The 16644-nt window shown below is 58.5% G+C and overlaps 5 protein-coding genes across 10 annotated transcripts in view; 2 read left to right on the top strand and 3 right to left on the bottom strand.

Annotated features, from left to right (window-relative positions):
- Positions 1–71: 71 nt before the first annotated feature.
- Positions 72–3209, bottom strand: LOC102492261 (sulfotransferase 1A1). 2 transcript variants are annotated; one of them, XM_006148224.2, is made up of 8 exons: positions 3104–3209; positions 2212–2389; positions 1990–2115; positions 1805–1902; positions 1221–1347; positions 1025–1119; positions 353–533; positions 72–272 (listed from the first exon to the last, which is right to left on the bottom strand). In XM_006148224.2, exons 2-8 carry the CDS (start codon positions 2357–2359, stop codon positions 160–162), a joined length of 888 nt encoding a protein of 295 aa, XP_006148286.1. In that variant the 5' UTR covers positions 2360–2389; positions 3104–3209; the 3' UTR covers positions 72–159. The 2 variants fall into 2 exon arrangements, with proteins under 2 accessions (XP_006148286.1, XP_006148287.1); XM_006148225.3 differs by having other exon boundaries at positions 2212–2371; positions 3104–3192.
- Positions 3210–4609: 1400 nt separating this feature from the next.
- On the bottom strand, positions 4610–7832 carry SLX1A (structure-specific endonuclease subunit SLX1A). Of its 3 annotated transcripts, XM_006148219.3 has the most exons (6): positions 7622–7832; positions 7063–7114; positions 6632–6976; positions 5203–5330; positions 4790–4871; positions 4610–4715 (listed from the first exon to the last, which is right to left on the bottom strand). In XM_006148219.3, exons 1-6 carry the CDS (start codon positions 7807–7809, stop codon positions 4686–4688), a joined length of 825 nt encoding a protein of 274 aa, XP_006148281.1. In that variant the 5' UTR covers positions 7810–7832; the 3' UTR covers positions 4610–4685. The 3 variants fall into 3 exon arrangements, with proteins under 3 accessions (XP_006148281.1, XP_006148282.1, XP_006148284.1); XM_006148220.3 differs by lacking the exon at positions 4790–4871; XM_006148222.3 differs by lacking the exon at positions 6632–6976.
- A 359-nt stretch (positions 7833–8191) lies between these two features.
- Positions 8192–8891, top strand: BOLA2B (bolA family member 2B). The gene is made up of 3 exons (XM_006148223.3): positions 8192–8333; positions 8413–8510; positions 8749–8891. The coding sequence occupies exons 1-3, from the start codon at positions 8271–8273 to the stop codon at positions 8846–8848; spliced, it is 261 nt and encodes an 86-aa protein (XP_006148285.1). The 5' UTR covers positions 8192–8270; the 3' UTR covers positions 8849–8891.
- A 2233-nt stretch (positions 8892–11124) lies between these two features.
- CORO1A (coronin 1A) lies at positions 11125–16638 on the bottom strand. 3 transcript variants are annotated; one of them, XM_006148218.3, is made up of 11 exons: positions 16539–16638; positions 14737–14935; positions 13485–13607; positions 13263–13392; positions 12992–13176; positions 12698–12817; positions 12363–12467; positions 12102–12247; positions 11952–12009; positions 11636–11848; positions 11125–11339 (listed from the first exon to the last, which is right to left on the bottom strand). In XM_006148218.3, the coding sequence occupies exons 2-11, from the start codon at positions 14932–14934 to the stop codon at positions 11235–11237; spliced, it is 1383 nt and encodes a 460-aa protein (XP_006148280.1). In that variant the 5' UTR covers position 14935; positions 16539–16638; the 3' UTR covers positions 11125–11234. The 3 variants fall into 3 exon arrangements, with proteins under 3 accessions (XP_006148280.1, XP_027627542.1, XP_027627541.1); XM_027771741.1 differs by lacking the exon at positions 16539–16638 and adding an exon at positions 15774–15892; XM_027771740.1 differs by lacking the exon at positions 16539–16638 and adding an exon at positions 15720–15852.
- The window catches only part of LOC106734831 (translation initiation factor IF-2-like), a 2186-nt gene continuing 485 nt past the window's right edge, over positions 14944–16644 (top strand). The window contains exons 1-2 of the mRNA XM_027771674.1: positions 14944–15970; positions 16468–16641. Coding sequence (XP_027627475.1) covers positions 15487–15970; positions 16468–16641 — 658 coding nt within the window. The 5' untranslated portion in view covers positions 14944–15486. The remainder of the gene's footprint in view (positions 15971–16467; positions 16642–16644) is intronic.

The following is a 16644-nucleotide window of genomic DNA, read 5'->3' as shown; positions in this document are numbered from 1 at the left end:
GTGGGAGATGGACCAGTGGCATTTACTCTCTCAGCTCAGGTTTGCTCTTGGCTTTTTTCCAACAGCAATTCTGCCTTGAACACAAATCACTTTTATTCTTGAGACCAATGCGGGCTCGTTCGACACACTCCCTCCGGCGCGCTCACACATGAGCGCCACTCAGAGCTCTGAGCGGAAATTGAGGTTGTAGCCTGCCATCTTCTCCACATAGTCTGCATCAAAGCGCTCGTTCTGGGCCACAGTGAAGGTGGTCTTCCAGTCCCCCGCGATGCCTGGGGAGGGAGGAGGCTCAGGACAGCTCTAGGCTGTCACGTCCCCCTCACCTCCCAAGACAGCCCTCCACAGGACCCACCTCTCCTCATGAAGGGGGACACGGCATGGTCCATGATGTTGGTGGGGATGGTGGTGTAGTTGGTCATAGGGTTCTTCTTCATCTCCGTGAAAGACGTGTGCTGGACGATGTGATCCACGGTCTTCTCGGGCAGGGGGCGCCCCACGAACTCCAGGATCTTCTGAATCTCCCTCTTGGGGTTCTGGAGCAGCAGAGGGACTCTTCAGTGGAAGTTGGGGTTGCTCAATGAACCAAGAGGGGGACCCTCTCTAACATTGTAGGGGACCTGGCCATTTAGAAACCCGAGACCCAGCTCCTGGGCGCTCTGGTCCTATTTCCTTAGGGCAGAACTAGGGGTGCTTTCTAGCCTGTGACAAGCTGTGTTTGGTTCCAATCAGAGAGGACAGGGACAGGTTTCATAACTGTGGCCCCAGGACTGGACACACCCCTTGGCAGGAAGCAAGACCAGTGAACTGCTGACGGTGACTGCACGGGAGCTGACTCAGGTGCTGGAGATAAGAGCGTGGAGTATGGCTGCTGCTCTGGGCCTGCGCCACGAAGGCAGGTGGAGGAGGAGCTCAGACTCGCTAGGGGGCAGCCAAGGCGGGGGGCAGCTGAAGAGCCATGTCAGGTCCCCGGGAGGGTCTTGCCTCCTCAGGTATGACACAGGGAAGTAGGAGCAGGTAGCCTCACCTCCTTCATGTCCTCATAGAAGAGATAGAGAACAGGATGCGTGTGACTCAGCTCCCACCACTCCTGCACATGCTGGTACCAGGACCCATAAGACACTGAGGAAAGGGCAGGCGGCATCGACACCGGAGATGGTGTGAGTGTTGGGTGGCCGTCCTCACCACCTCCCCCAGCCCCTGTCCTCCAGAATCAGGCCCACCTTCCCCAGCCATGAACTTCTCCAGGAATTCGTCCCAGGTGCCAGGCTCAGGGTGCACCTTGGCCATGTGGTAGAAGTGGTAATAGGAGACGGCCACATCCTTAGCGTTGCGGGCGACGTAGACCACCTGCCAGGGCAGACAGCCCCTCCCCATGTGATCACCACACCAGTCCTAGGTTCCCCGCCCTGCCTGCCTGTCTCTTACACAGGAGGGTCCCTCTCAGTTTGGCAAAGGAAGAAGTGGGCAGAGGCTGACATAAGCTTGAGACCCCATGGCATGGGTGCAGCTTAGCTGGGATTCGAACCCCACTCTGTTGTATTTTTTTTCTATCTGATTCTCCATCAATGCTACCACTTTGGAACAAGGGTTCTCCCCAGCCCCTCCCCCCATCACAGGCCTGTGAATACCGACAGCTTTTCTCAGGTCTGCACTGAAGGATTGGGCTGTCCTGGCCATCTGACCTCCGCCAGAACAAGAGGCAGATGGCCTCTCCTTTATGTAAGGCTCAAGGAGGAGAGGAGCCCTTCCCAGAATAGGACCACAGCTGGGATGGCCGCCTTCCCTAGCTTCCCTTGCCACTCACCTTGACCTTCTCATCCAGCAGAGTCTGAGGGAGCAGGGCCAGGGGCAGGTGTGTCTTGATGAGCCGTGGGGCTGCCATATCTTTCAGAACCTCTAAACCTAAGCCCAGGTATAGGGAAGCCTGTGAGCTGGAGCCCTGGTCCTGCCGCCCTCCACTTGGCTTGCCCACCATGCCCCAGCACACACCTGAGGGGATCCCTGGGCATCTGAACTCAAGGAAGGGCACCCGCATGAAGATGGGGGCCCGGCGACACTTTTCCAGGTCACCACCTTGGTAGATCATGTCCAGTATCTGGCTCACCCAAGTGGTGCCTAGAGAGGGAGGGCGAGGGGGTACATGGGGATGAGGTCATGGCCTGCTGGCCAAGGTAGGAGCTGTAGCCCTGTGGCGGAGGGCTCCTCACCTACCAGACTTGGGGTAGGTGCTGATGAGCAGATCATCGGGCCGGACCCGGAAGCTCTCCAGCGGCTCCAGTGCCTCAGCGAAGTACTTGATGAGGGGGACCCCTTTCACAGTCACCAGGGGCTGGCGGGAGATGTCCTGGAGCAGCTCCATGCCTTGTCAGGCCTGAGGGTGGCCACGTCCCTTAATACCATTACAATACCATTTGCTGAAGTCCTGCTTTCAGGTGGGAACCCTGAGCCTAGGGAGCTTGAGTGATTTACCCAGGCTCCCCAAACTGTTACAGTAAGTGGTGGGGCTAGGACGGGAGCCAGCTCCTAATCTGTGCAGGGCTCACTACTCTGCTGCACCTACAGCGCTTTCCACAATCCCGATGCTAGGACCGCACCCAGACCAATGAAAGCTCTCTGGGGCAGGGCCCAGATCCCAGGTTTTTCTAAATTCTCTAGGAGATTGCAGTGTGCACTTGAGAAAACTCCTCTAAGGCCAGCCTGTCGTAACTCCTGCCGGACTTCTGGACTTCTTGTATGACTTCCTGCTGCGCCTCCCAGCCGACACCCAATGGGCTGCTTCCCTCCCCCACTCCCACGCTCGATAGGCCCCTGCATCGCAGCCCACCAGGTCTGTGATCCTGCTTCTCTGCCTACCCTCCGTTTTGGCTCAGGAGCAAACAGCCTAATTGGGCAGCTAAGCCTGTTTTGGGTGTGCGGAGTCTGGTATGTGGATGAGCAGAACCCTGTTGACTTAGGAGAGGGAAGGGGGGTTTAGGCTGGAGCTGTCCAGATGGGATATCCATGGGACCTGCAGGCATGGCAGAGGCTAGAGCCCCTGAGCCAGCCTCTGCTGAGCTGGGCGTGTGAGGGCAGTTGGCCTGCCCACCCCCGCTCTGGCACTCACCTGACCTTTAGGCTCCTAGCTTCTGCGTGCTGTGGCTCAGTGAGGGCGCGGTGTGAGTGCACGACCGCTCTCTGAGCTAAAGGTTTTGTAGATCCAAAGTGGGAGGGATCTGGAGCCAGAACGGGGACTTGGCTGTCCTCCCGGAAGGAAAGGGTGGAGTTTAGGGGATCTGGGGGGGGGGGCTCTGTTACCCTCCTTTGCACCCCAGCTGGCACCAGGCTTAGATTGGTCTAGACACCTAAGATGTGGGTTTAGTGTATAGAAAACAAAGACTAAAACTAGGAGAAAGGGCCCAATGGTGATTTGGGAGTTTTTTTGTTGCTTTGTGTTTGCAATGTAATCTGGCTCCTGACCTGCCCCTCTAAACTCCACCCTCACAGCAGCCAACAGACAGCTTTTTCTTCTTCTGTTTTTGTTTACTAGATAGTTGTGGCTTTTTTTGTTGTTGTTTTGTTTTGTGTGTGTGTTTTTTTTTCCTAATTGACCCAGTCATGGGAGTAGGAAGGGGTACAGGGAGAGATGGACCTCACTGGGTGGACTTGAGGCAGGGCCACTCGCCTTCCTGCTGCCTCCAGGCCAGTTTTGAACATGCCAAAGGTTCAGGCAGGGGGCAGCCCTGGATTCTATAAACTGCTGACTAACCACAAGAGGAGTCTGGAGAGAGGTGGGTGGGTGGGGCAAAGGGGGTCTGGGAGCAGAGTGGAGCCAAGAAGGCTCTAGCAGGCAGTATAGGACAGGAGAAGACAAGGATGCCGGAGTCCTGGGATGAGCCCCAGCTCATGGCTCCCGTGGGGCCTCATGGCTGGTAGGAGAGCGGCAGCCCCCCACCGTAGCAGATTTCTTTCTCTGAGCTTGAACGGGGCTCTGCAGACAGGGACAAGGAGGAGTCGGGACTTGGAAAGCCCCAGAGTCCCATGGGAACATGGGAACATCCCTCCCTCCTCCTCCTTGATCTTTGCCCCTGATTGAAGTTCAGAATTCAGCTGGGCAAGTAAGCTAAGTCAAGGACGTGTGTCTCCCATGCCTTCAAAGACCTGTGTAGCCTCGGAGGCAAACAGGACAGCTGAGGCAGAGGGGCCTCAGGACAGATAAGAGCTGACCACATGCTTAGGCCAGCAGCCCCTTCTCTGTGCCTCTCACCCAGGCCCTAGTGACTGGCAGGGCCTCTGCCTGCTAGCTCCACCCCCTCTCTCAACCCTGCAAACACCAGAAGTTACCTTCAACCAGACTTTATTTTTTAGTGTTTTATTTTTAGATTTTTGTCATACGGTGCATATGCTCCTCAGAGAGAATGAGACACACAGAGACAGGGAAAGTGAGAAATCACCTCCCAGTGGTGGGATGGCCGTGCCTCAGTCCCACCTTCTCCATTCTCCTCTCAAATCTGGGGCACGCACGCACATGGACCTGGAGTGTTTTTCAGGCTGTTGAGTCTGGGACTCAACCGCACAGTCGGCCATGTGTGATCCGGCTCCTTCACCACCACACCAGCAAGCAGGCTTTGTATTATATTCAGGTAAAAGTGCCCAGACCCATAGGGGAGACACAGAAAAGGAGCAGGGGAGGGTTGGAGATGCTGAGATCAGGTCTTCAGCATGTCTGTCCAGTGTCCCTGTGGAGACAGAAGTGGGTCAAAGGCAGCTCAGGATGGGGGGTAGGGAAGCTGGGGATAAAGCCATCTCTCACCTCTTCTAATTCCAAGACTTCTTCCTCTATACCCATTTGGCTCAGCCAGATCAAGTCTCCCCAAAGCAGTGAGTTCTTACAGCTACCAAGAGATGCAGTAGGTAGGGGGGACAGAGTCAAGCATCACAAGCCCCTCACGGCTAGGCCCTAGGGGTCAAGAGGAGGACGCAGCAGCCTGGGCTCTACTGGGCTACTTGGCACCCTGTTCCCAGAGCTCGCCCAGGCACACGAACCTGGGGTGTTTTCAAGCTGCTGAGTCTGGGACTCAACCGCACAGTCGGCCATGTGGAGTCCCGCTCCTTAACCACCATGCCAGCAGGCTTTGTATTGTACTCAAGTAAAATGCCCAGACCCACGGGGGTGACACAAAAGGAGCAGGGGAGGGTTGGGGACACTGGGGGTACTGGGCTCACCTAGGGCACTGGCCCTCTAGGGGCAGAAGCTGCCCTGGTTCTTCCCGAAGGAACTCCTCTGCCAAGCAGATTATGTGAGCCCTTAGCGTACAGCCAGGGTGGGGGCAACACAGGGGGCCCTCTTCATCCTGTCAGGGGTGGCAGGCAAGTAAGAGAGAACAAGGAAAGATTGCAGTTAATACTCATTAGGTATTTTTATCAGCCAGACACTGCTCTTGGTCATCGTGTAAGAACCCAGTGAGGCACGTACTAGTACTGTGTTAAGCAGATGAGAAAGCGAGGGGTGGACAGGTTAAAATACCTGCCCACAGGGACTAAGAGGACTGGCATCCTCTGAGCATCAGCAGTGATTATAAACAACCTGGCCACTGCAGCAGACTGTACTTCCTTTGGGCTGAGCACTCTCCAGTCAATTGCTCTGTGAAATACTCCGGTACTCAGGTTTGCACTACTGAGAGCCCAGGAGAAGCCAGGAGGACCATCTCTGCTCACTGAATACCTGGTGACCATCTGCTCTGTGCAGGACCCTGGTCTACAGTAGTGAACAAGTTCTGCCCTCATGGACTTGTGTTAGGGTGGGGTACTGATAAGAAAAATAAATGCGGAGACCAGCAGTTAGCATAATGGCTATGTCGCTGGACTCCCATGTAGTCGACCACAGTTTGAGTCCCAGACCTGGGAGGTGGCTTAAAACTCACACTGAGTGCATGTGCGTGCATGCCCAAGATCCTGAGAGGAGAATGGAGGAGAAGGGATTGCGGTGTGACCATCCCCCTGGGGGGTGATTTCTCGCTTTCTATCTCTCTGTATTTCTCTGGCGAGTGCACGCACCCTATAGCAAAAACCTTTCCAAAAAAAAGAAAAAAAAGCGTAGTATGTCAGATGATCCGTGTTAAGGGAAAGGGGGTAGAATGAAACAGCTGCAATTTTTTTTATTTTTTATTTTTTGAGAGGTTTTCGTTATAGGGTATGTGCGCTTGCCAGAAAGAGACAGACAGAAAGTGAAAAGTCACCCCCTCCCCCAGGGGGATGACCACGCCGCAATCCCTTCTCCTCCATTCTCCTCTCAGGATCTTGGGCACACACGCACATGCACCCAGCACGAGTTTAAGTAACCTGTGCTGGATTCAACCCTGGTTGACTACATGGTAGTCCAGCGACATAGCCATTATGCCATCTGCTGGCCCCTCAGAGCTGCAATTTTAGATGGAGGGCCAGGGAAGACTTCATGGAGGTGGTGGCATGTTATTGAAACTGGATGCCTAGGAAAGAACCTTCTAGTCCAAGGGAAAGGACTTTTGCAGGAACCAAGAATGGCCACAAGTGCTGTCATCCCCCATTTTAGACTTAAGAGCAGAGTGGCCACAGTGTCCAGTGGGTTGCCCAATCCCTCAAACCTAGAACGGACCCTACCTGAGGTGAGCCTCACCTGGAGCTGGTTAGTACACAGGGCACAGCAGGCCTCGGCACCCTGGTCCGGGTCGGGCTTGGGCTGGGTGTCAGCCAAGGGAACAGTGCAGTGCTTCGGGGCTGAGGCCCTAGGTGGCACAGGCCCAAAAGCCAGGGGCACATGCGGAGGCGGCGGCGGGCTGAGATCGCAGTGGAAGTCCTGGCGCAGCCAGCGCAGAGTGAGCGGGAGGCGCGCCCAGGGCAGCGTGCGCAGCATGTGCGCCAGCACGCGTAGATGGAAAGCGAAGGCAGCCTCTCCGCGCACGCGCCGACCCACGTGCGCCAGGCGGCGAGAGGCTTGCGGGTGCTGCCAGGCCCACTCGAACTGCCAGTGGGGAGTACATGAACGTCAGGACTTCCCGGATCAGGCCCCAACCCCAGGCCCACCTGCTCACACTCCGCATCTCTTACCCGAAGAGCGGCCACTGCGGACGGGAAGCCGTGCACGATGAGCACCATCTCCCTGGGGAGCAGGACGAGGGTGCAGGCCCGTGAGTCGCCCTCCCCACCCCATGTCAAGCTGAATCTGCCCCTCATGGTTCCCTTAGGGTCCCACCCGAGAGCAGTCCTCACACACAGTTCAGGCCTAGCCCTCTTGGAGGTGCAACTTCTGGCACACCAACCCCGGTCCCCGCCTCCAGTCACAGGTACTTCACTCTCCCCAGCTTCTCCCTTCTAGGCGCGATGGCAGCCCAGCCTGGCTAACCAAGCTTCCTGCCGTCGGACCCCAGCCCCGGCCATCAAACCCTTCCCTCGTCCACCTCCCCCCTGAGTCCCACTGGGGTTTCACAGGGCTCCGCCTCCCTGCCATGCCCCTCCCCTGTGACAGCCCCGCCCTCGTCACTAGCCACCCGGCCCTCAGTCCGGTAGATCAGTCCCCACGGCGGCTCTGCCCCTTACCACAGGCCTCTCTGTCGCGGGGCCCGCCCCTCCACAAAACTTCCAGACACAGAGACCTGCCCCCTCTTACCAGGGCCCTCGCCCGCTGGTCCGCCAGGCCCCGCCCTTTTTGCGGCCCCCGTTGTGCTGCTGTACTCGACGAGCAGGGTTGACAGTGAACCCCACATAGACGCGGCCCCGGTGCCGAGGGTTCAGACAGTACAACAGGTAGACGCCGAAAAAGCGTCCCGGCCTCGCTGTGCCCCCCGCGGGGCCCATAGGGACTTGTGGGGTGGGTCAGGGGCCGCAGCTGGGGAGTGACTGCTGTGACCTAGCGCCCCAGGGAGGACTGGGTTTCGAGGACTGCACGATGCTTGTCCGGGGAAGAGCGCTTAGGGCGATGCCGAGGCGCCCTGGTGCCCACAGCGCCACAGGCCGGTGCACCCTCTCGTGGCTGGAGATAAGTGTCCCAACCGGCCCACTGAACCCAGCCGGCGGAGCAGGAGACTGGCGCCGACCAGTTAGCGTCGGCTCCCACAGAGGCCGTCCGTATGCAGACTCTGATTGGCTAACTGGCGTAGGCGCGGAAACCCTTGACTGTTAGAAAGCCTGGCTTGTGTAAAGGACGCCTTAGTAAGGGCGGAAGAACATAGATGCCCCAGCGGAAGTGGCACCTGTAAGGGCGGAAAGCAGGGTGGCCGGGGTCCGAGCTGGGTTTCGGTACCCCTTGGGCTGCGGCAATGGAGCTCAGCGCCGACTCCCTCCGGGAGAAGCTGCAGCGGGACCTGGAGGCAGAGCACGTGGTGAGTTGAATCGCCCGACAAGGGGAAAAGGGCTCCTGGGGGGCGGGCTCGGCACCATCCACATCTTTCTGTCCGGCAGGAGGTGGAGGACACCACTCCCAACCGTTGTGCGTCCAGCTTCCGAGTCCTGGTGGTGTCGGCCAAGTTCGAGGGGAAACCGCTACTTCAGAGACACCGGTGAGACCCCGAGAAACCTTGCCCAGCGCGGTCCCAACTCTAGATCCACATCCTGGCTACTCCCCCTGCCCCTGCACCCTAACTTCCTCACCTCCTCCATTGTGACCCATGACCCCCGGCATCCCACCCTCGCGGGGCCCTGCTTCTAGTATTTAAGCTTCAGTATTCGTCCTGGGTGTTCCTACGTCCCGGGGACCACGACTCAGCCCCTGGCGTCACCCGGTCTCTCACACTCCAGGCTGGTGAACGCGTGTCTGGCAGAAGAGCTCCCGCACATCCATGCGTTTGAGCAGAAAACCCTGACTCCCGAGCAGTGGGCCCGAGAGCGGCAGAAATGAGGGCCTAGGCCCTGTGCAGACATTAAATTATGAATCACCACCAGCTCCTGTGTCGGTGTGTTGTGTGAGAGTCGCTGAGGCCTGATTCCAGGCGTGGCTTCTGTCTGTCGAGTCCCTCACCTATCGACCTCTTGTTCATACAATGGAAATTATGACGTTAAAGTACCTTTTAGGGCCCCCCATCTCTGTAGTTCTTTGTAGACCCCTAGGAGTCTGTACTGCCACCACCCACCCTACCTACAGAGAACTGGAATTCCTGCTCTGTGCCAGCCTTCAAGGTGCAGAGGTGGGGGTCCTGACCGTGATGCAGGGTAAACTGCAGCCTCTGTGAGGCCAAGGCCCAGGGAAGATTGCTGAGTCCCCCAGGCACTTGTGCCGGTTGTCTGGGCTGGCTGGGGCTAGCAGTGGATTGCAGTATCAAGACTTTGTCAGTGGTGCTGAATCTTTGTCCTTGTCTTTATGTGTGCCTCTTGCTTGTGGAATAAATAAATAACTTCTTTTTTAAAGAGAGAATTTTGTTATAGGATGCGTGCATTCACTGGAGAGAAAGAGAGAGACAGACAGTGAGAAATTGCCCCTGGGTGGGAGGGGATGGCCATGCTGCAATGCTTTCTTCTCCAGTCTCCTCTCAGGATCTTGGGAATGCGCACACATGCCCCTGGCGTTTAGCCACCAGGTCTGGGACTCAAACTATGGTCAATTACATGGGAGTCCAGCAACATAACCGCGACTCCATCTGCTGGTCCCAATAAATAAACTTTAAAAAGGAAAAGCAAAAATATGGAGAGAGGTGAAATGCTCAGGTTTCAGGGTTCTGACGGGAAGCACTTCCCTTCCCAGCACCACTGCAATACCAGAGGCACAACAGGGGATTCCACACAGCCCCTGCAGGTTCCCCAGCCCTTCCAGGCCTTGGGGGTGCTGCCCAAACAGGGCTTACCACACCTGGGATGCTGATGTTTCCCGGCCCCCAGGAGGGACAGCAAGTCACCAAGTTGGGGCTAGGACTCTGGAAGGAAAAATTTGCGAGTTTCGGCCATGCTACTCTGTTCTGTGTGTTCACAGCTAATTTCTAGCCCCTGAATTACTTCCACCCCCACCTCCCTCTCGTGTCCCATTAGAGAGAATGGGCTAGTAAAGCTGGAAGTCACGAGTGACTGCTCAACTCTGGGTTGCAGGGATCATGAGCTCTCTTTAGTTCCTTGGGCTGCGGGTCATACTAGTGACTGAGCTGCTCCCAAAGACCCTAGAGGGCCATGGGCCCCATTGTGTAGGAGAGGCTCAGAAAAGGAATGTCACCTCTTTAAGAGGCCCAGACCATAACTGATGGGGTCTACCACTGCATTCACTGAGCTGTGATGGTATTCCTTCTTTCCTCCTCCCTTTTTTTAAAAGTGTGTGTGTGTGTGTGTGTGTGTGTGTGTGTGTGTGTGTATATATGTCATTTTTTTCTTTAGGATTTTTGCCATAGGGCATGCGTACTCACCAGAGAGAGAAAGTGAGAAGGGACACTTGTGTCCAGTGTGTCCTTCAAGCCACTGGGTCTGGGACTTAAACCACCGAGTTGGCCATGTGGGATCCAGTGCCTTAACCACCACATCACCTGCTGGCCCCCTTCTCTCTTTTATAGACAGGCAACTGAGGCCTGGAGAGAAGGCCGCCAACTAAGTTGGGCATTAAAACCTACACCAAGCATCCCCTCAAGAGGGACAGGCAGCTTTGTTCCTGCCGGTCCTGCAGAGGCCAGGCCTGGGGGAACCCAGGGAAGGGCTAGAGAGGCAGCAGCAGTATGCAGTGGGAGGGAAGGGGCTTCTGACCTGGAAGGGGAGACTTGGGCCCAGACTCAGTGAGTCCATCTCTTGCTCTGGGGCTGTTTCTTAGAAAAGGTCCCCTCGTTATCTTTAGCTTTGGGGCCTGCGGTGTGAAAGATGTTTACCATGTAAGTGCCAACAGTTCATTCCCACAAGCACCAGTGTTGATAGTTGCGGGTAGCCGGATGTACTGATTGAATAGAAAAGCAGATTTGGGGTACAGGAGGAAAATTGAGGGACTCAATTTAAGGCTAGGGCCTTAAATAGCTGGCAGAGAAATAGAGAACAGCCTGACCGCCCCCATCAGCAGGGTGGTTCCCATCTGCCAAGGCCCTGTTCCGGTGATGTAGGTCACTAAGAAGTCTCCCCCTGGCCCGTCATGAGACAGTCCTGCCAGGGGCAGCTCGAAGGCAGGACAGTTCAGCAGACCCAGCATCTGGGGACAAGTCATCACAGTCTGAGAGGTACCAGAAAATAAAGCCATTTTATTATGTTTTCCTGTCTGCCATTGCGGCCTGAGGAGTGGGATGTGCATGGGAGGGTGTGGGTGACCCCAGTTGAAGGCCCAGGGTCATCTACTTGGCCTGGACCGTCTCCTCCAGCCTATCCAAGCGCTTCTGTAGCTCCTGCACCGTGGCCTGGAGCTTCTTCATCTCCTCCTCCAGCCGGGATACGGTGTCCTGGGAGACCCGCGCGGCGTTAGGCCCAGCCCCTCCTTGGGCTCCTGTTGCCCTAGCATCTGCTAAGCCCCTTCCCAAACCCATAGAGCTTGTCCCCCTTGTGTCAGTTACTTGCTGCCTGGGGATTTGCAGGCCAGAAGGCTTGAAACCCATTTTCTGAGACCTCAGCATTATCTGCTCCTAGCCCTCAAAGGATCCCCAACCTTGTGCAATCGGGCAGTTCTCAAAGCCAGCCTCCTCCCACTTAGACACTCCCACATCCGTAGCAGCCCTGGCAGCCCTATACCATCTCTCACCGAGCTGGGAGCACCACTGGCCTCTGGTGCCTTCCTGCGCCCCGTGTCCAGGCCCCGGTTGACCCTCAGCTCCCGGCTCTTTGGGGGTACATAACCGTCCTTGAGGGAAATGAGGAGCGGCCCAGCATCCCGGCCCCCCAGCCACTCCTCAGCCGTGAGGGCAGCATCAGGCCCTGCAGTGGGCGGGTACAGGTCCTCCTGGAACAGGTCCGACTGTGGGCAAGGCCAAGGCTGGTTAAGAGAGGTCTTCTGCAACCCCACCCTGCAACTCCCCCAGCCAGAGCCGGGCGCCCAGGGAGAGACACGGGAGCGTCACCTTTCTAGGCACTGTCATGGCGATGGGCTCACACCTCCGCTCGTGCAGCTTGTAGAATCTGTGGAAACAGGAAGGTGAGCATTGCCCATGCCTTGCCAAGGTCAGCACTGCCCAAGGAGCACGCTCCGGTCAGGGTCTGGGGGCAGTCACCTGGCAATCTCACACTTGTTCACTTCCAGGCCACGTTTGGGCATGTAGCCCATGCCACGCTGGGACTCCTTGGAACTGAACATGGAGAGATAGTGCAGGAAGGGGGCCTCGGAAGTGATCTCGAAGTACCGGATAGAGCTGTCTCCCTGCAGGTGGCGGGTACAGAGCGGGAGTCACCACCAGCAGATGCTGCCAAGGCCAGGTCCTCTCCAACCCCCTCCTGCCCACCTCCCTGTCCCTGCCCCTGCCTGACTGGGCCACCTTGCCACAGAGGTAGACAATGTTGGTGTCGGGGTCGAAGAAGGGCAGCAGGACGCCACTGCTTGTGTCCAGCTCCTGCAGGGACAGCGGCTCCTCCAGGTGCTTCTGCAGAGACAGATAGGAGGCACTAATGGGCTGGGCCATGTCGAACCCTGGGATGGTGAGCACCGGGCAGTGAGCTGGTGAGGGCCTCCCACACCAGCCAGTGGAAGCCCCCATCTCACGGTGGGTAAGCCCAGGTCTGTGACCACCTGGCCAGGTAAGCAGCAGAGCAGGGCCTGAGCCTGCAGCAGAGTCCCAGCCCAGGGCCTCCTGCTTTCCATCTGGGCACTTACTGTGTCCCACAGCGCCACCTGCCGCTCACTCATGCGGCTGAAACCTGTGGTCAGGATCTTTCCATCTGATACAAACACAGCACGCACTGGCCGGGTCCCCTCGTGGGGTCTGTCCTTCTCCTGAAAGACAAGGGAGGTAGCAGGTCAGGCACCGCTCCCCCTCCCCCTCCCGCATCCCCTAAGGGGCCGGCCCCCGGGGGTGGGAAAGAGAGGGAAGCCTCTAAAGGTCTGGTTGATGATAGGTAAGAGAAATATAGGGCCCAGAGTCAAGGGTTAAGGCTCATGGTGACTCACAGCCACGACAGTGCCTTTGCGAGGCTCGATGATGCGCACGCGCTTATCGCGGCAGGAGGTACAGATGAGGGCACCGTCTCGGCTCCAGTCCACGCTGTAGATTGTGTCCGGGTGCACGTCTGGACCCAGCGTCAGCACAGCCGTCCCAGTGCCCACGTCCCACACCAGGATCACGTTGTCACAACCTGCGCAGTCCCCCCAGACGCAGAAGCCGTGAGTCTCCTGCCCTCGTCTGTGTGAAGCCACCAGCCCACCCTGTCTTCCACAGCACCTGCACTGAGGAGCACATTCTGGGCTGTGGGATGCCAGGCCACGATGCCCACACGCTTGGTGTGGCCCTCCAGGGTGACGACGGGCTCCCGCAGGGGCAGCGTTAGGCCCCCGTCTGGGATCTCCCACACCTGCAGAGAAGAGGTGCGTGAGTCTTGGGGCTCCAGATGCCAGACCCCATGCTCAAGTCCGCTTGCTGGCCCCATGTCCCGCCGTCACTCACCATGACTGTGCAGTCTTCAGAGCCGCTGGCAATGACGTTGTCATTGTGCGGGCACCAGGCGATGTCCAGCACAGGGGCTGTGTGGCCACAGACCATGGGCACATTCTTGTCCACACGTCCAGTCTAGAGAGCACAGCAGGGCCTTTAATGGAGGTGCTGTTGTCCTCCAAACCCAGCCCAACCTCCCCACACCTCCTTGAGAGGCACAGAGAGGGAGGCTGTGGGGTCCCCAGGAGGAGGACTGGGTCTGGGGTGGGCAGGGTTTGTTTCTCTCTGCCCAGTCCCAAAGTGCCTAAGGAAACCCAGGAGGGCTGGCACAAGCAGCGTAAGCGGACGGGTGGCCTGCTGTCCTGTCCCTGCCTTACTGTGGGACCCTAACAAGCTCCTGCCTGTCTCCATCTCCATCTCATCTGTGTCCCAAGGGTCAGTACTCCACCAGCTTCCCCAGGCGAGGCTTCCAGGGGCACAAGAGGCCACAGCCCTGGAGCCTGGGCAGATGTGGGGCTTGGGGGCTCCAGGGAAGTGTGCGTGAATGGCGGGGCTGCAGGGACACGTCCTGCCTAAGGGAAAGGGGCAGAAGTGTCATAACAGGCCCCCAGGAAGGCACAGAGGTTTGGAAATGGCCTCTTCCGGGGACAGCTGCTTCAGCAGGGCTTCCTGTGTGGAGGCCTGTGTGGGGTGCGGGGCCCAGCTCTCACCCCGACAACCACTTCCTCTTCGCTTTGCTTCCATCGGCCCTTTTAAGGTAAAACTTAGGGCCCATCTCCCCTTCCTGTCTCACCCCCCAAAGAGCCCAGGAGCGTGCTAGGGAAGGGGGTCAGCGACAACAGGGAGTGGGGGCAGTAGGGTCAGAGGATGGGCCGGGCAGGGGAGAGGAGAAGCCCTTTGGATTATCCCTGCCTGGGAGCGAGCTTGCTGGGTTCCTCAGACAGGCCCAGACCTGGAGCCCCCAGGCCTGAGAGCATTGCTGGGCTCACAGAAACCCCACGCAGCCCTCTCTGTGCTTCCAAGGAGAGAAGGGTCTAGACTGAGACTTGGGAAACCCGATCCTGGGTCCACAGTGACCGTCTCCTGTCTCCCCTCTGAGCACTGGTTTCCATACCACCGCTGCACGTCGGAGCTAGAGGAGGCTGAGGCCCATCTGGCCCAGCTCAGTCTTACAGAGGATGACCTGGTGACAGTCTCCTAGTCAGTGCCTCCCCAGAGCCCTGGCCAGCAGGGCCCCCTTAGACAGAGGAGCTCCAGGGCTCACCTTGCTCAGGGGCAGCACCAGGAAGGCCCCTCCTCCGCTGGCCTCGCAGATCAGGGCCACAAACTTGGGGTTGACGGCGCAGAAGCCGCTGTCCCAGGTGGTCTGCGAGACACGCACGTCCTCATAGCACTGGTCAGCCTTGGCCGGCTGTCCAAACACGTGGCGGAACTTGCTGGAGCGGACCACCTGCCGGCTCATCCTGGGGACACATGGGTTGAAAGCTTTTCTCCCTTTGGGTCAACCAACCTTACAGTGGCCCCCACTTCCCCCAGATGACACCCCTTAGTCTGCCTTGTAAGGGCCTAATATCATCTCCGGACCTCCCTGCCCCATACTCTGCAGACAGCCTGCCACTTCCCCCGGTACCCGTCCCCAGCACCTCCTTACTCGGGCCCGACCTGCAAGCCCACCTGTTCCACCCACCCCAGGCCACTCAGAGCCGCCCTCTCAATCCTGCACCTCCAGCCTCTACACAGAGCCTGGTGTGGTATAGCGGCAATGCGTGTTTGTTGATTGACACACCGATGGATGCAGAGCCCTTCCTTTCTAATGGTTAGACTCAGGGGGCAGCAGCCCAGACAGCTCAGAGGTGGGGTCACTCTCCCGGTGTCCAGAGCCCACCTCCCTCACAGCTCATGGAGATCTTCCTAAAGGCAAGAAAGGGGCCAGCTCTCCCTTGCCTCCTGGCACAGGGCTGAACACAGACGGAAATGGCGCGTGGGCCTGCCCGGGAGGGACTGAGGCGGCAGGATGGCTTCCCCAGTAGGTCTCTGGGCACCAGAAACAGGCAATGGCTCAGGTCCCAGTATCTCCTCCCCCCACACCGCTGCCTCTCGCCTCCGCTCAGAAAAAGCAGGTGCCCTAAGTGTCATCTCCACCCCTTTGCACAGGAAGGGAGAGGCTAAGGCTGGTTTCTGGGAGGCCCAGCGAGGACGATCCCCCGCTGTGGCTGGGCGCAGAGCACGCCATGCTGAGGGGCTCACCTCCGGCTTTTCCTGGCTCCAGGGTCCCCTGATCCTGGTGCCCCCCCACATTACCTTCCAGCTCAGTGCCGGAGCCCACACCCTCTGCCTGTCTGTCTCTCCAGCCTTCAGGCCTGGCCCCTATCACAGAGGCTGCAGCCCCCTTGCCCGCCCTGGCACCCCCAAGGAGGCTCCTAAGTCTGACTGCCCGAAGAGCAGGAGAGGAGCAGGTGTGAAGAGATCAAGCTTTGGGGTGAAGGCATCAGTCTCAGGTGAGCAGCCTGGGTTTGGGGAAAGGGGAGCCCCAAACTAGAGGTGGGGGACAGGAAGCCATAGCCCCACCCTGCCTCCTCCCCCACCGCAGGTACCAGGCCCGGAAACCACGGAAAGGGGAACTTGGTCTTTTCTTGTTTTGCTCGCAAACCCTTCCTGTCTCCAAGCTCAGGGCAGCTGCTCTGCTCACCCCACCCTGCCCGGCACCCCCAGCGCCCAGAGACTCCCATTTGGAGGAGAGTGGGAGCCAGCATCTGTCCTGACCCCCGCTCGAGCTGCGGCCCCTCCCGGCTCCCCACCTCCATCTTGGCGGTGGTGGTCCTTCACCGTCACCTCTCCGAAGCACCCTGGGACTGGCACTCGTCAGCTCGGGGGGTCCCCCGTGCGGGGCCGAGGACCAGAGACCGGCTACCTCTCCCCAGCGCAGAGCCGGGGCGCTCTGACAGCCCGGCCGCCCTCGCAGCCTGCTGCTCCCACGCTCACGCCTGCCCCACAGGTGGCCGGTGGCAGCGACGCCTTGTCCCTCCGGCCAGCCCAGCCCTGCTTCCCCGGGGGTCGCGGCCTTACCTGCTGCGGAGAGATGAGAGCGACCCTCCAAATGGAGGAGGAAGAGGAGAAGGAGGAGGAGGAGGAGGGAGCAGAGGAGCCGGAGACTCGCCTGCTGAGGCTGGTA

The sequence above is a fragment of the Tupaia chinensis genome, unplaced genomic scaffold (genome assembly GCF_000334495.1).
Source record: "Tupaia chinensis unplaced genomic scaffold, TupChi_1.0 Scaffold000231_1, whole genome shotgun sequence".
NCBI lineage: Eukaryota > Metazoa > Chordata > Mammalia > Scandentia > Tupaiidae > Tupaia > Tupaia belangeri.
The sequence above is the reverse complement of the archived record's forward strand: the minus strand, read 5'-3'. Positions and strand labels throughout refer to the sequence as shown.

What these genes read in the sequence shown, in the direction of transcription:
- LOC102492261 (XM_006148224.2), bottom strand. Translation starts at nt 2,359, where the DNA reads ATGGAGCTGCTCCAGGACATCTCCCGCCAGCCCCTGGTGACTGTGAAA. An exon ending in TGCTGGATGAGAAGGTCAAG is followed by an intron (nt 1,348 to 1,804) that starts GTGAGTGGCAAG and finishes CTGCCCTGGCAG; the next exon opens with GTGGTCTACGTCGCCCGCAA. An exon ending in GTCCCCCTTCATGAGGAGAG is followed by an intron (nt 273 to 352) that starts GTGGGTCCTGTG and finishes CTCCCTCCCCAG; the next exon opens with GCATCGCGGGGGACTGGAAG.
- SLX1A (XM_006148219.3), bottom strand. Translation starts at nt 7,809, where the DNA reads ATGGGCCCCGCGGGGGGCACAGCGAGGCCGGGACGCTTTTTCGGCGTC. An exon ending in CCGCAGTGGCCGCTCTTCGG is followed by an intron (nt 6,977 to 7,062) that starts GTAAGAGATGCG and finishes CCCCACTGGCAG; the next exon opens with TTCGAGTGGGCCTGGCAGCA. An exon ending in AAGTCTTGGAATTAGAAGAG is followed by an intron (nt 4,716 to 4,789) that starts GTGAGAGATGGC and finishes CTGTCTCCACAG; the next exon opens with GGACACTGGACAGACATGCT.
- BOLA2B (XM_006148223.3), top strand. Translation starts at nt 8,271, where the DNA reads ATGGAGCTCAGCGCCGACTCCCTCCGGGAGAAGCTGCAGCGGGACCTG. An exon ending in ACCTGGAGGCAGAGCACGTG is followed by an intron (nt 8,334 to 8,412) that starts GTGAGTTGAATC and finishes TCTGTCCGGCAG; the next exon opens with GAGGTGGAGGACACCACTCC. An exon ending in CCGCTACTTCAGAGACACCG is followed by an intron (nt 8,511 to 8,748) that starts GTGAGACCCCGA and finishes CTCACACTCCAG; the next exon opens with GCTGGTGAACGCGTGTCTGG.
- CORO1A (XM_006148218.3), bottom strand. Translation starts at nt 14,934, where the DNA reads ATGAGCCGGCAGGTGGTCCGCTCCAGCAAGTTCCGCCACGTGTTTGGA. An exon ending in CTGAAGACTGCACAGTCATG is followed by an intron (nt 13,393 to 13,484) that starts GTGAGTGACGGC and finishes TCTTCTCTGCAG; the next exon opens with GTGTGGGAGATCCCAGACGG. An exon ending in TTGTCTACCTCTGTGGCAAG is followed by an intron (nt 12,248 to 12,362) that starts GTGGCCCAGTCA and finishes CGCCACCTGCAG; the next exon opens with GGAGACAGCTCTATCCGGTA.